The sequence below is a fragment of the Drosophila novamexicana genome, unplaced genomic scaffold (assembly GCF_003285875.2).
Source record: "Drosophila novamexicana strain 15010-1031.04,08,12 unplaced genomic scaffold, DnovRS2.1 tig00004554-arrow-pilon, whole genome shotgun sequence".
Taxonomy (NCBI): Eukaryota; Metazoa; Arthropoda; class Insecta; order Diptera; family Drosophilidae; genus Drosophila; species Drosophila novamexicana.
Window position 1 is genome coordinate 3,215,950 of NW_020825051.1, and position 13,579 is coordinate 3,229,528.

The 13,579-nt window shown below is 41.2% G+C and overlaps 1 protein-coding gene across 8 annotated transcripts in view; it reads right to left on the bottom strand.

The window, feature by feature from the left end:
• LOC115769554 (protein furry) overlaps window positions 1-13,579 on the bottom strand; it is a 52,217-nt gene that overhangs the window by 35,145 nt on the left and 3,493 nt on the right. For 3 of the 8 annotated variants that reach the window (XM_030714399.1, XM_030714398.1, XM_030714405.1), the window contains exons 2-13: window positions 8,414-9,990; window positions 8,011-8,351; window positions 6,520-7,949; window positions 6,224-6,455; window positions 5,975-6,157; window positions 3,646-3,789; window positions 1,962-2,129; window positions 1,741-1,890; window positions 1,498-1,667; window positions 1,289-1,443; window positions 1,109-1,219; window positions 891-1,045 (exon numbers count right to left, since the gene is read on the bottom strand). In XM_030714399.1, the coding sequence (XP_030570259.1) occupies window positions 891-1,045; window positions 1,109-1,219; window positions 1,289-1,443; window positions 1,498-1,667; window positions 1,741-1,890; window positions 1,962-2,129; window positions 3,646-3,789; window positions 5,975-6,157; window positions 6,224-6,455; window positions 6,520-7,949; window positions 8,011-8,351; window positions 8,414-9,990 (4,816 nt within the window). Of the gene's footprint in view, window positions 1-890; window positions 1,046-1,108; window positions 1,220-1,288; window positions 1,444-1,497; window positions 1,668-1,740; window positions 1,891-1,961; window positions 2,130-3,645; window positions 3,790-5,974; window positions 6,158-6,223; window positions 6,456-6,519; window positions 7,950-8,010; window positions 8,352-8,413; window positions 9,991-13,225; window positions 13,434-13,579 lie in introns of those variants that run through there. The other 5 variants (XM_030714403.1, XM_030714402.1, XM_030714401.1 and 2 more) reach the window with 4 other exon arrangements.

Here is a 13,579-nt window from a genome sequence, read left to right on the forward strand (position 1 = left end):
TGATTGAAAAAATGGATAATAAACGTTTTTTTGTGCATTTTTCAAAACTTCAAAGTTTTAAGGAACTTGCTGCACATAGTTTATTTATTATTTCTGTATTCTTTTTTATGAATATTTTTTAAATGTCGAATTTAGATCAAGGTATTTGATTTATTATTGAATATTCAATGATGTTATTTTAGTTATTTATTATTATTTGAATAAAACATTGAAGGATTAACATGACAACAGGTCGCACAATATTTATATATATTAAACATATCAATCAAAACCAAGCTGTTGTCTTCAAGAACTCCTAGATTAAACAACATATTCCAATTAATTCAAGTAAATAATATTAAGCATAGCTCAAGCTATTGTCTTTAAGAATTCGTAATTAAAAAACATATTCCAGTTAATTCAAGCAAATAATATTGCAAAACTTCTATAGAACAAAGGGTGCATATGCAAAATTCTAAGGAAAAAGACACATAAGTATTTGCATCACCCTGCACGTTCGTCGTGTGTGTGGCATGCAATAAAGTACAAAGAATAATACTCACACTCACACACGCACACACGTATACACTTGTGCACCCCATATTCGCGCTCCAATGAGCACAATTGGTAAAAAACAAATATAATGATATATGAATGCAATATACGGCACATATTGTCTGCTGTCATTGAAGGTTGGAAATTTAAAGCGACCAACATGGCACCCAGACACGTGAGGTACTGCTTAAGCCCCAACACACGCAGTCGCACACACACATATACACACACACCGTGGAGGATATGTGGTAAATGAGCTTATTAATAAATAGATCACGTTCACGTGCTGGGGGGAAGGTATATTCGGAGCGCGGCTTATGCGTTAACACATTAAATTGCCGATGAGATTAACTTACTTGGCACTGAAGATAGAGGCCAAAGCCAGAAAACAAGCATCTGCCTCACGTGGCGTTGAGGTATAACAACGATCGATTACCCATTCGAGCAACTGGCCCATATCCGGATTCGATTCCAGCAGCAGCACAACCGTATCGCGAGCCAATTGATAAATCTAAACAGAAAATATGTTGATAAAGATGAGACATATACTAGCGATTGTTTAAGCACCAAGTACCTTCTCATCCTTGGAGGTGAGCAGCAGATCCAGCCATTTGTATATGATGCCATCGTCCTGCAGATGGGGTGTATAAAAGATGTGACCGCAGCAGAGCAAAGCGGACATGGCCTGCATGACAGATACAAAATAAAAGTTTACATTGTTTAGATGCATGGAACAGCTTCAGCTGCGACTTGCCTGTAAAGCGCTAAATTGCAGCTTCTCCTCCTCGAGAGTTTGGCCAATCTGTGAGCTAATGCTTAGCGGCTTAGAGAAGCTGCCGCACCAGGTGGCAAATAAATTGAATAAATTACGCTTCAAGTCACGCGACAGCAAAGTGGCGCACGCTTCCACTGTGTGTAATAAACGGTTAGTTGATAGTTAAAAATCGAATCGAGAAAACCTACGTGAAAAGTTCTTTATCATTTTGCGTATGAAATTGCAAAAGTGCGCCTTGACCTCGCGTATGCTGAGATTATCCTTGTCCGTTTCGGCCATAAGATATGCCATGGCACCCTCTATATACTCCACAAAGGTGGGATGCAGCGACATGGTATCGCGCTCCAGCACGCAAGTGCTACAAATCAGATAATTATAATTATAGCGTGAGCAGCTGCAATTCCTCTCAACGATTAGCACTGGGCACTTACCTAACACCAAATGTGCCGTTTTCGGCTATTTTTTCCAGCACACGCACCACCTGCAGTCGCAGTGCATCGCGGCGACGACGACGTCGCATATTCTCCTGTTTGCGATCAACAGCCTCGCGTATGTAGACCACCAGCTCCTCCATGAGATCCCTGTCGAACGAAAGTCAAAGTCATAGGTTTTTAGTTTTCAAATCAAAGACAACAAAAAGCGTTCCACTTACTTGAGCGCATCGTGATTTATCATGCCCAACGCGTTGACAGCCGCATCCCTCACATCGATGGCCTCACAGCGCAGAAGAGGCACCACTAGCTTGTACAGTGCCTGGGGCGAGGCGCTGCCCATCGCTGATTTGTCACTGCGATCCGCGTTTAGGGAATCTGGCGATGAGCTATAAAATAAAATTTACGGTCGTGAATTTTAGTATCGAGTTGTGATTAAAATTCTGCGCAAGACCTGACTCCAGAGTCCACAGGTGAGGGCTGCTTTAAGCTGAGGCACAGCTATTGACAGAGGCCAAGTTCATTCCGCAGACAAACTCTTAATTCTATTTAAATAGGTGAAGGCCTCCGTCCAGCCCTTTTTTTAAATTAACATTTTAAATATTAAAAGCGCACATTTCAATTAAAAGCACAATTTTCTTTCTCTTTTCTTTTTTTTTTTTTGCCAGCATTTGTCAAAGGTTTTTTGCTACACATTTTGCCGCAAAACGACAATTTTCGACAGTAAACAATATTTTTTATATGGCAAGCGGTAGACAACGTGCTGTGGGCGCAGTATGTAAAATAAATAAACTTGTCCTAAATCAATTTTTCAACATTTGCAACGTACCAATAAGGCAATAAAAGGGGGCCATACGACAGCACAAATAGACAAATGAAATAAGTTTACAAATAAAATGACAAGGAAACAAGCAAAGTGCGCCAGTCAAGAGTGCCAGACTAAGTAAGATACCCTGTACCCGGCTGCGGGATGTAATAACAAATACTCAAACTATCTTCTGCACATACACATAAAAACATACATACATACACACAGTGGACAAGCAGATCTACTTGACTTTTGAAAATGCCCAGGAATATACATTAATATACTTAAGAAGTCGGAGATGCCTGTTACAAACACAGGAAATGTGCCCATTTTTTTGTTCATTGTCAAAGGGTACAGGGTATTTTAAAGCCTAAGAATGTGGTTGGGTATTGATTTAACAATTAACAAAAAAAAAAACAAAACTGAATCTAAAAATAAAATAACGACAATATGTTACATTTGAAGCAGACGTTCACAGTTTTAATTGTGAAGCATCGAATGCTAAAATTTCGACAAATGGACAAAACAATTTGTGCAAAATAGAAACTTGTAGTACAAAATGTTTGACAAACGAAAATAAAAAATGATAATTTTAAAGAAAAAACGATTTAAGCTGTTGCTAATTTGGCAAAAAGTTTTGTGCTAAATGTTTATAAAATTTAAATTAAAGCTCAATATAAAATTCAAGAATTATAAATAACACATTTCTCAGGAAATTTTATACGAGAAAAGTTTGCCAAACTTGTCGTTTGGCATAGATACAAAGATATGTCATAGATAGATAGATACTTTATCCAAATACTAATTACATTAAAGACTACGCACTTTTTATTAACATCAATGTACATCTATGCTAAAAGCACTAAAGCATCAACTTGCATGCCACAAATTGCACACACACACACGCACACAGACAGCTATAAAAGCCACATTAAAAGTAATCGGAGCACAATTATGTAGATTAATTATACGTTTCTTGTATGCGTCTTTATTTTGTTTGGGTTTGGTTTGGGATTTTTGGTTTTGGTTTTGGATATGGGTTAGGGTTTGTGTTTTTGTTTTTTGTTTTTAAGTTGTTTGTATTTGGTTTGCTTTACCCAAGTCGTTTCTGACGCGCCTCTTTGCGTCCGTAGGAGAGCGGCAGCGTGAAACGTGTCACAATTCCCTCGGGCCCAAAGACATTTGACGGTATATTGTCCAAGGAATCGGATAGCGAACGTGAGTCCGATTGATCTTGTAAACTATAAATTACAATCCATATATAGTTGATAATACATATATGATGTACAGAACAAACGATGAATTATTTGAAAGTGATTTATATATGACTTCATTTGAACTCGGGGGCCAATAATGAGCTGTTAACTGAAATTGATGCAAGAGGACATGGACATGGATGTGGACGGTGTGTTTAGACGTGGGTGCACTCAGCAGATATTTATGACCCAACCCCATCTACCGCTGACATTTGACAATGCTAATGAAATTCAATACAAGTGTTGTGATTTTGACCAGTGGTAACTTGGCCAAGATGAATAAACCAATATGGACATGATATATATCTTCAGATCACAAAATAATTAACGAATGATGCCGAAACCGCGAACGCAGGCAAAACAAATTTAAAACAATTCGAAAAGATAATGCATTCTTAACATGTAAAACCAGTTAACCCACCAGAAATAGCGGAAGTTATTCAAAATAGCCCACAAACCCAACGCTAGGATGTTGTATTTAAGTTTTCATATCCTTTCTGAGAGGAGTATTATCCCATTGCAGTATATTTTTATACATATATGTATAATTATATCCCACTTCTCTATCATTTGTAAGCTAAGTATCTCGGTTTTGACATTTTATTTTTAGGAGCAACTGGTCTATGGAACTACTATATCATATGGCTGCCAGAGTAGCTAAGGTCTAAAAAACCTTTTGGTTTTCAAGATATATATATGTACAAGCCAATTATTAACAACATCGGACCATCATATTAATAACTAGCTCCTATGCAAACAGTCAAAAACTTGGCTTTTCTATCAAAAACATGTTTTTGTCAAGATTTTGTTGCTAAACAATGCTTTGCTCCTACCTAACGTTTATGAAAAATTTGTTAATATCGAATCACTATATTTGGATGACAATGACAAATATTAAAATAAATCTGTTATAGGTGTGCGCGACTATTCAAAACTATGATATACCGATGAGAACTGCTCTTTCTAGTCTTAAGAGAGTTTTCAATTTTTTTTTTTAAGATTATATAGATATTTCCCTTTCAAGGAAAACCCACAAACCAACTTAATATGTAAACATATTCATACATAAAAGGTTGTTGTTTGAGTCTTATTAAAAGAGAAATATCAAAAAAAAAATTACCAAATCTTAAAAAGTATAAAGTGAGCGAAAGCAATTACTTGCCTGATAAATAACTTTATAGAAAAGCAACTTAATTTAAATATATATAAGAATCAGAGAAGCAGCAACTATCAATAATTCATATCATTAAAATTTTCAAGCCGTTAATTAGAGATGTTTCCATTGCGCAATGAAGGCGTCTGCCTCATTTACATGTAGCCTGACCGCAAAGCAAATCTTAAACCTATCGCAACAAAATTGCAATTTGCATTTCAAACAAACACATAGCTAACATAACAAATGTGTAAGTGTGTGCGTGTGTGTGTGCGTGTTGCAGTTATTTGTTTGTTTGTTTGCTTTCGATGGAGTACACAATTACAATGCAAATTATGCAAATTAAGAGGTCGCATGAAGCATTTAATGAAAACATCAAATCAAATAAGATTTGCAAAAGTACATAAAAATCCCAAACACATACAAACACACGAGCATAAACCAAATTGAAAAACAGTTACGACAACATTGTACAACATGACGTATGATTGACTTTAATAGATTCCATGCCTTTTTCACTCAGAAATTTTTATTGGAATTATGCAAATGGCAATTCATTAGCTTCCTTTAATGTGTTGCGGCATTTTATTTTATTTGGCAACTATTAAAAGTTAAAATTTCATTTTGCATACACAAACTACAATCACAATGTAGGTGTTGGTGTGGGTGTGTGTTTGTGTGTGTGTGTGTGTGTCTGGAATGCTACGTGTGCAACGGCTGGCTGCTGTGATTACATAGGATAAACAATTGGACAGGTGCATTGAAACGCAACTTAGTTAAAAACAAATAAACAGGAGCTCACAACTAAAACGAATTGACAATAAAATTAAAATGGATTTGCATACTGACAGTTATAGGATTTGGAACAGGTACACGTGCACCGCACTTATAATCGAATGCAAAATGCTAATCAAACACAAAACAAATGAAATGTTTTATACGAATTGTGGTTCGGTTTTTCGATGTGCTGTATGTTGTATGTACTTCTAAAATGTGACTGAACATTTTCTGACTAACCTCAAACTCAAATCGGGCGAGGCACAGCGCACAGCCACGCTGGGTATTTGGGGCACCAGGCGCATGGCACATGCCACCTGATTGCGCCAGAGACGCATATACGAATCCTTTTGGCTCTCGGTAGGCATTTTCTTGGTCGGCGCAGAGCCGCGCAGCAGCGAGGCGCGATTATCGCTGACGGGACTGTAAATTGAGAGACATAGATTAAATATCTGTAGCGTCATTTAAACTTAATCTAACTCAACTTACGTGGGATCTATGACGCTATAGAGCGCATTGAGGCGTGCATAACAAATGGGCCAAGCCTGTGCCACCGCCGATGGGCATTGCTGCAGCACGCGCTGGCGCTCCAACAAGCCAAACAAACAGCTGGCCCAGGGATCAAAAGGCGGCTGCGGGCAGCTGGCCGTTGCGGCTGCCGCAGCAGCTGTGGAGCTAGACTGCGACAAATTCAGCGTCGAAGTGGAGGACTTGGAGTTGTCTGCAATAATAAAATAAAACTCTTTAAATGGTCTCAAAGCAAAGAGCTCCATTGCTAGCCTTACCATCGGTGAGTCCTGCCAGCCAAACGCCGCTGCTGCGCTCCGCTATCCACTGCAGATCAATGCAGTTGGCATTCAGTATGGCCGTCTTCTCCGCCTGTGGCAGCAGTGGCAAGCACTTCTCCACAATCTGTGGACAACAGCGATCCATGACATCGATAAGCGGTGGCTCCGTTTCGGGTATGCCCAGAGCGCGCATTAGATTCTTCACCTCCTTGAGTATCATGGCCGCCAGTTTGCGCAAATAGGGACGATAATTGCAGAGCAACACCAGGGCAAAGCCCTCAACAAAGTGCAGCGTCGTGACCAATGGTATCTCATTCTTTTTGCTCACATCGTTGGCCACCATATTGAGCACTGTGTGCTGCGTGATGCTGGACATGCCGCTGGAGGTGGTTATGCTGGACGCAGCGCTGCTGGCCGTGTTCAGATGCTGTTGTTTGGACAGCTGGCTGCTGGTCGTCTCTTTGCCAATGACGGGCGGTATGGCCACTGCCGCCACCGGCGTGGCCTGCGCAACAGCTGTGCCGATGGTAGCTCCCGCACCGCCAACTTTTTGCTGTAGCGGATTAATGCCACCGCCAGTGATGCCCGTATTGGGTACGCTGCTGCCGCTGCTGTTGTTGCCGGTGCCGGTTGCAGCGCCGTTAACATTAATCGCGCAGCGCCAAATGTTTAGAAAGACAAACAAGATGCGCGTGCAATTCTCCAACAATTGCGGATAGGTGTCGGTGACATCGCGCACCAGAAACTGTGTGTAACCGTGCACGACATCCTGACGCCAATCCGGAAAGTCTATGACCAGCGTCTGCAGCGATTGATGCGTCAATATGCGCAACTCCTCATCCATATGCACGGTCAAGCGGGACAGCAAATCGACCAGCTCCTGGGCGGTCATCGTATCGGGTATTAAACGTGGCACTGCAGCCACACACGTACGAAAGAGATCAATGCGCGGCTTGCGCTCACCGGACAGCATCTCGTCCGGCTCCTTGTTCTGATTCTGTGTATTTGTCATCATTAACGGCCGGCCGCAGTGCACATCCAATGCACGTAAAATGTCCACAAAAACACGACGCACGTGCGGAAAGTATGTGGACATGCCAATGCTACGTGCCGTATCGTCTGTAAGCATCTTATTGATGTACGTCTTTTTCACGCGCAGCGTATTCCCTGAGGGGAGCACCGGCACGGTGCGCGGCATTGGCGGCTCGCCGTCCTTTTGCTGTAACGAGTCGGCAACGACTAGAAATGCACGCAGGCCGATGCTCATGCGCTCCGGATTGAGTATGACCTTGATGGAGCGACCGACACACAACAAATCGTAGACAATCTCGCGCATGGCAAAGTCCATACGCTCCTGAGCAATAAACTGAATGATCTTCACAAAGATATTCAGCGGAGTGTCGCGCGGCACAACACCCTTGGAACCTCTGCAAAAGAAAGGTTTGTTCAAAATAGAGGAAACTCTTTTCAAGACATGCGTCCACTCACTTGGGAAACAGCGAATTGACAATGCTTTGCAGTCGCGAATGCGTCGCCGAATTGGACTCGCACTTGATCCTAATCATGTAGACCCAGAGCAGACGATAGAGCGACTCCAAGGCGACGCGACTCATTTTGGCATCGCGATTCTTCAGATTGCTCAAGCACATGGCCAGAAAGTAATGCCAATTGGTCAGAAAGAAAGTCTTTTGCGAGACGCAGAGCAGGCAGGTTACCAGCGGAAATAGTGCCAGGCGATGCTTTGACTTGGTCGATGCGTCCAGCGTTTGCACATACAACAGCTCCACAAAGTTCTTTACACACGGCACATTCACCTCATTTTTGACGGCCTGCCAGTGGAGAGGGATTATATGGTTATCGTACTTCTTGGTAAATGAATTAATGTACTTACCGCCGCAACGGGCACTAGAATCTCCACAAAGAGTCCAGCTAGGGCATGCTTAATGTCCTTATCCTTCACCTCCAAAAAGTACTGGCCACATTCGTGCATAAATTGAAATGAGGCCTCGAATTCCTCAATGGGCACCATTTTGACGCGAAAGAACTTCATGCCCATCAACAGACTAATGATACTCTGCGTCGTGGTGGGCGATGCCTCCTTGCCGCGCAGCTCCTTCAGCTCGAACATAAAACGCTTGCGCACCGATGCAAATCGACTTTGGGCCAGCACGCCAATGACCTCCGCATAGAGATCCGCAATCATGTGTATATTATGCGCATTGGGATTGTTTTGCAGACCATCTTTGTACTTGAAGTGCTTGAAGGCCAGATTCTCAATGCTGCGCACCAGATCCTCATGGCCCGGATGAAACGGCAGTTGCTTGAGTATCTCAATTAGTGCCAGGCAAAATATAAACTCAACGGCCGCCTCGCGACGCTGCAGCTGAAAGTCCAGATCGACAGTCGTCTTGTTCACAGCCTGAACACTGCTGCCCGACGCTGGTTTCTTCAGATCATTTTTGATCTCCATGTCGGAGAGCTGGCGGCGATGCCAGGCGAGCAACGTGTGCAGCAGCGAGGGCAAACAATGCTCAGCAACTGAGCCCAGCGCCGAAAGCAGCTGATCAAATTGCTGATCCTCGCCGCGTTGCAGCAGCTTCGATAGATTCTTATCGGCGCTCTCCAACATCACCAGCTCGATTTTCTTCTCCGCCTGCGCTGTAAAATCGCTAAACAAATTGCGCATGACTATTTCGCCGGGACGTGGCGCCGTCAGCTCCGCGCTGGACACACTGGCCGCTAAGGCATGCATCTCCGCCTGCGTGTAACTGGGCAGCACGTTAATAATGGAGCTGCGCGAATGTGCGCCCCAGGGCAACAGCGACTGCCGTTGCGGTATGATCAAAGGCGGCAACGCTGCCGGAGGTGATGCGTAACTTTGACGATTGGCGCTGTAGCTGATGGTCGCCGTGGCCTGGACAACGCCGGACTGTTCCTGATTGGTCACCGACAGTTGCTGCAGCTGTTGCGGGTATTGCTGTTGCTGATGTGATTCATACTCTATGCTGTAAGGGTATTCATCGCCCAGCATTTGGTAATTTATGGGCGATGTGGTGCCACTGCCATTGGCTGACGCCGAGGCGGACGCTGCTGCTGCTGCGGCGGCGGCGGCTGCTGCACCATTAAGCCCTATGCGTCCCAACTTGGGCGTTGAGGTGTATTCGTTGGAGTTTACGGAATGACGCTGAGCGGGCGAGCTGTTTCCCTCCAGATGTGCCTCGTTATCAGCGTTATCGCCGCCAGCCTGATAAACATCTTCGTGGTAAACGCTGCGTTGTGGGCTCTTTGTGGGCGTGGTATTGACAGCTGCTGCTGCTGCTGCTGCTGCTGTTGTTGTGGTTGTTGTTGCTGCAAGCGTTGTTGCTGCTGTTGCATTGGGACTGCCCGCTGCCGGTGAACCAAGAGCCGCATCAACAACAACTGTGGCTGCGTCGCTCACGTGTTGCTCATTTGGGTTTTGATTTGTGACTGTGCGGGAAAAGCAAAAACAACAACAAAATATCAGTTATAAATGGATTTTTGTTTTCGGCTCTTATCAATACGCAGAACTGGAGCGTATTATAAAAATGTATCTACGACATGATTCATTTATTGTGTAAGCATTACAAGCTACCCTTTAGCAACAACAAAGCTGATGTCTGTGTGTAAAATATTTGTTTACTCTACAATTATGTTTTTTTTTTTTTTTACCCAAAATGTGTTTTTTTTTTTGGTTAACACGCGCCTAGCAAATCATATCTGCAAATAGAAAATATTATTATCTCATCATCGAACATAATGTGTTTATTTTGTGGGTGTGTTAGTTTTAACCCTCGCAACGGGCAGCACAGGAAAACAATACCCAATAGACTTTGTCTCCGTTCGTTATCGCTAAAAGTCGAATTTCTCATTTGTTCATTTGTTAACTTGTATCTTAATTAGAAAATGTTAACGATGCATGGAACATATATTCATTATCGTCATATCGCATGTCTGGCAAAAATATAAATATCGACAAACAGTTGTTCTTGTGTGCAGATTTACACATCGATTCAATGACGGCATCACATCAACGTTTCCATCTATGCGAAGCAACAGATGACACATCAAATCTGAAGCATGTTCTTCCTGACATGATATTATAGTCAATAATATGAAATGCACATTTGTTTGTATATCTACCCTCTTTAGCTTGGCGCCATCGAGCAGCACAGACAAACAAACACTTTATGATAACAGTTCAAGCGAAAGGCCAATTTCATCATATATAAACATATATACATTTCACTTAGCCCATTCAAATAAAATGAATTGTTCTGAGTACCATAAGTCTGTCATGTACGTGGGTCATGCACGATCAAATTCCATCGAAGCGCATTCTTTATATATATATATAAAATATTTAGTCAAATATTCGAGAAATTGAAAAATATAAACATGAAATGTTGTCGAAGACAGTGAACCCCTTCTGAAGTGGAGCACCACTTTCGGAGATTGAAAATCGGTCTTTATGCAGATCGTATAAGTTTTAATACTTATAATGCAGAAATCGACAACTAACACTAATGTTATTCGCAAATTGGAATCAGTTCTGGAACCGAAGAGCTTTATGGAATGATCCATCTCTCATCCCATGCACAATATTACTTAGGTTATCTTTAATTGAAATATCTTATTCTTGGACTAGAAAATTGAAGGCCCTTAGATACAATGCTAACATTATCAAAGATTGTGAATAACCATATTCTAATAGCTGAACACATGCTTCTACAAATGTGTTAAGTTAATAATAATGAATAAATAATAGCTCTTAAAGTTTTAACCACCTTCAGTTGATCTAATTGTTTGTTTTTATATTTGTTCACTTCAAATCTCTTGCATGGCATTTGCAACGACTACCTTGACTTAAGTTAATAATTAGATCACGTCAGACAAGTCTCGGCGACCTCTCACCGCGGAAATCAATACCTTTGAGCTGCTTGTAAAAGTTCAGTCATGCATCAAGTTCAATTCTAACATTCTGTTGTCCTTAAGCTGTCATTAAAGGACCAGCAACAAAAGCAACAAAACAAACCTTTCTATTACATTGAGCTAAAAGTAATATAAATAATAAATAGTAAACGGTAGGGGTGAGATTGTGGCAGGCGTTTGCCATTGCCGGCACACGGCCGTCAGCTGTTCCACAGGACTCTTCAAGGACTCACACGACACTTAAAGGTCGCCGTCGAAGTTCAGGGCAAAGGTTTTTCTGTCACTGAATAATTGATAAAGTTTAAAAGAGACCGCTACGTAAACGTATATCTTATATGTAGTATATAAGGCCGCCCAAGCTGTCATGAAAGTTGCGCAAAATTTACAAAAATAAATGAAAATTCGATTTTCTTTGCTTCTAAATGCAATAAAAGGTAGCCTTATTTTTTTTTCCTCATTTATCTAAACATGTAGCCCACATGAAAACTGAGGAAAACAAAATTTGAATGTGGCAAACGAGGGTGCGCGACTAGGCATTACCCTGTAAGGACTGTATTAGTTGAATTTATGAAAATCGCATAGAAGGGCGATCTTAAAAAAGACGAAATGTAAGAGAGAGGGAGAGAGACTGCGATGGAGAGCCAGAGGATTAAACTATGGGTTTGAGAGGCAGCTGATAAAGCTACTTAAAGAGCAAGATGAATAGAGAGAGAGAAAACGAGAGAAAGAGAGGGAGAGAGAGAGAGAGAGAGAAGAAAAGAAAAAAGACAGAGCGGGATAAAGACAGATTGAGAGAGAGAGAGTGAGAAATCGAGATATATATATATATATAGAGAGAGAGAGAGAGAGAGAAAGAGAGAGACAGGGAGAAAAAGAGTGAGAGATAGAGATACATTATACCCTCCTTGCTCATTTTGAATGGGTACGAGTATGAAAATGCGCAGAAAAATATGAAAAATGGCGTTAGAAATATAAAATCCCAACGGACAGCCAAGACATATTCTCCCATTTGTTTGTGTATATTATTAATAACGTATTAACACGCTCGGATCCCAAAAAGTAAGCAAACGAATGGAAAACGACTGAAATTCTTGTTATGAATGCGCTATGGATGTGTCATTTAACAGGCAACAACAACAACAACAACAAGAACAACGAGAAGAACAACTTGGCAGAGACATGCGACCAACACGAATCGTTCCTCTTGATCTCTGTCTCCCCACCACTTAGCCGTGTCTCTGATTCTCTCATCCAATTTCAGTGGGCCAAAAGTTGAAAAAACTGCAGCAGTGGCAAAAAAAAAAGTGTTTCTCTTTATTTTCCAATGCGCAGTTTTTTTTTTGAAAATATGAAGAGCCAGCAAAAGTCGAATGAATATATCAAGTTATTTGTGGAAATTAATTTTGTATAACTTGTTGCTCAAATTTATGATTTGTTTAGGAGTCGTTGTTGATTACCGAGCAATCGCAAAATTGTTGCATATTTATTATACACACAACAAACGCAATGAATTGCGGATATCAGGAAAAAGTCGAAAATATATACAAAAATAACTACGAATTTTCTTAGAAAATGAAATTTTATTGATTTTCTTTAAGCTAAACAGATAAACCATTCAGCGAGAGAAAATAGTCTTAATTTGAGCAATGCGCCTACACGGATATATTTTGTATTGTCGATCGGTTTGAAATGTTTGCCTATTGAATGTGACATATATTATGGGCATATTTATGATAGATTCTTAGTTTTTTACCTTTTAGTTTTTTTGGTGTCCATTGAAAGTTCCATAACATGAAACTGGCGCATAAATTTGTAAAATAATCACAGCTAGGAAAATGTTGCCCAGGCAGTTTTTCAAATGTTTTTCAAACACAACGAAATCAGGAATTCTGAATACAAAGCGCGATTAATTGCCACAAAATTACAAACTTTCTTGGCGAGCGTTGTGGTGGGTGTGTGTGAGTGTGTAAGTGTGTGTGTTTGTGAGTGTGTGTTTTGCGATTAAATAAACGCCGGCGTCCGTAAGTAAGGGTAATTAGAGGCACGTGAGCCGTGTGCTCTATCTAAATACAAATTATATTTATGAGTTGTAATTAATTTTGCGCCG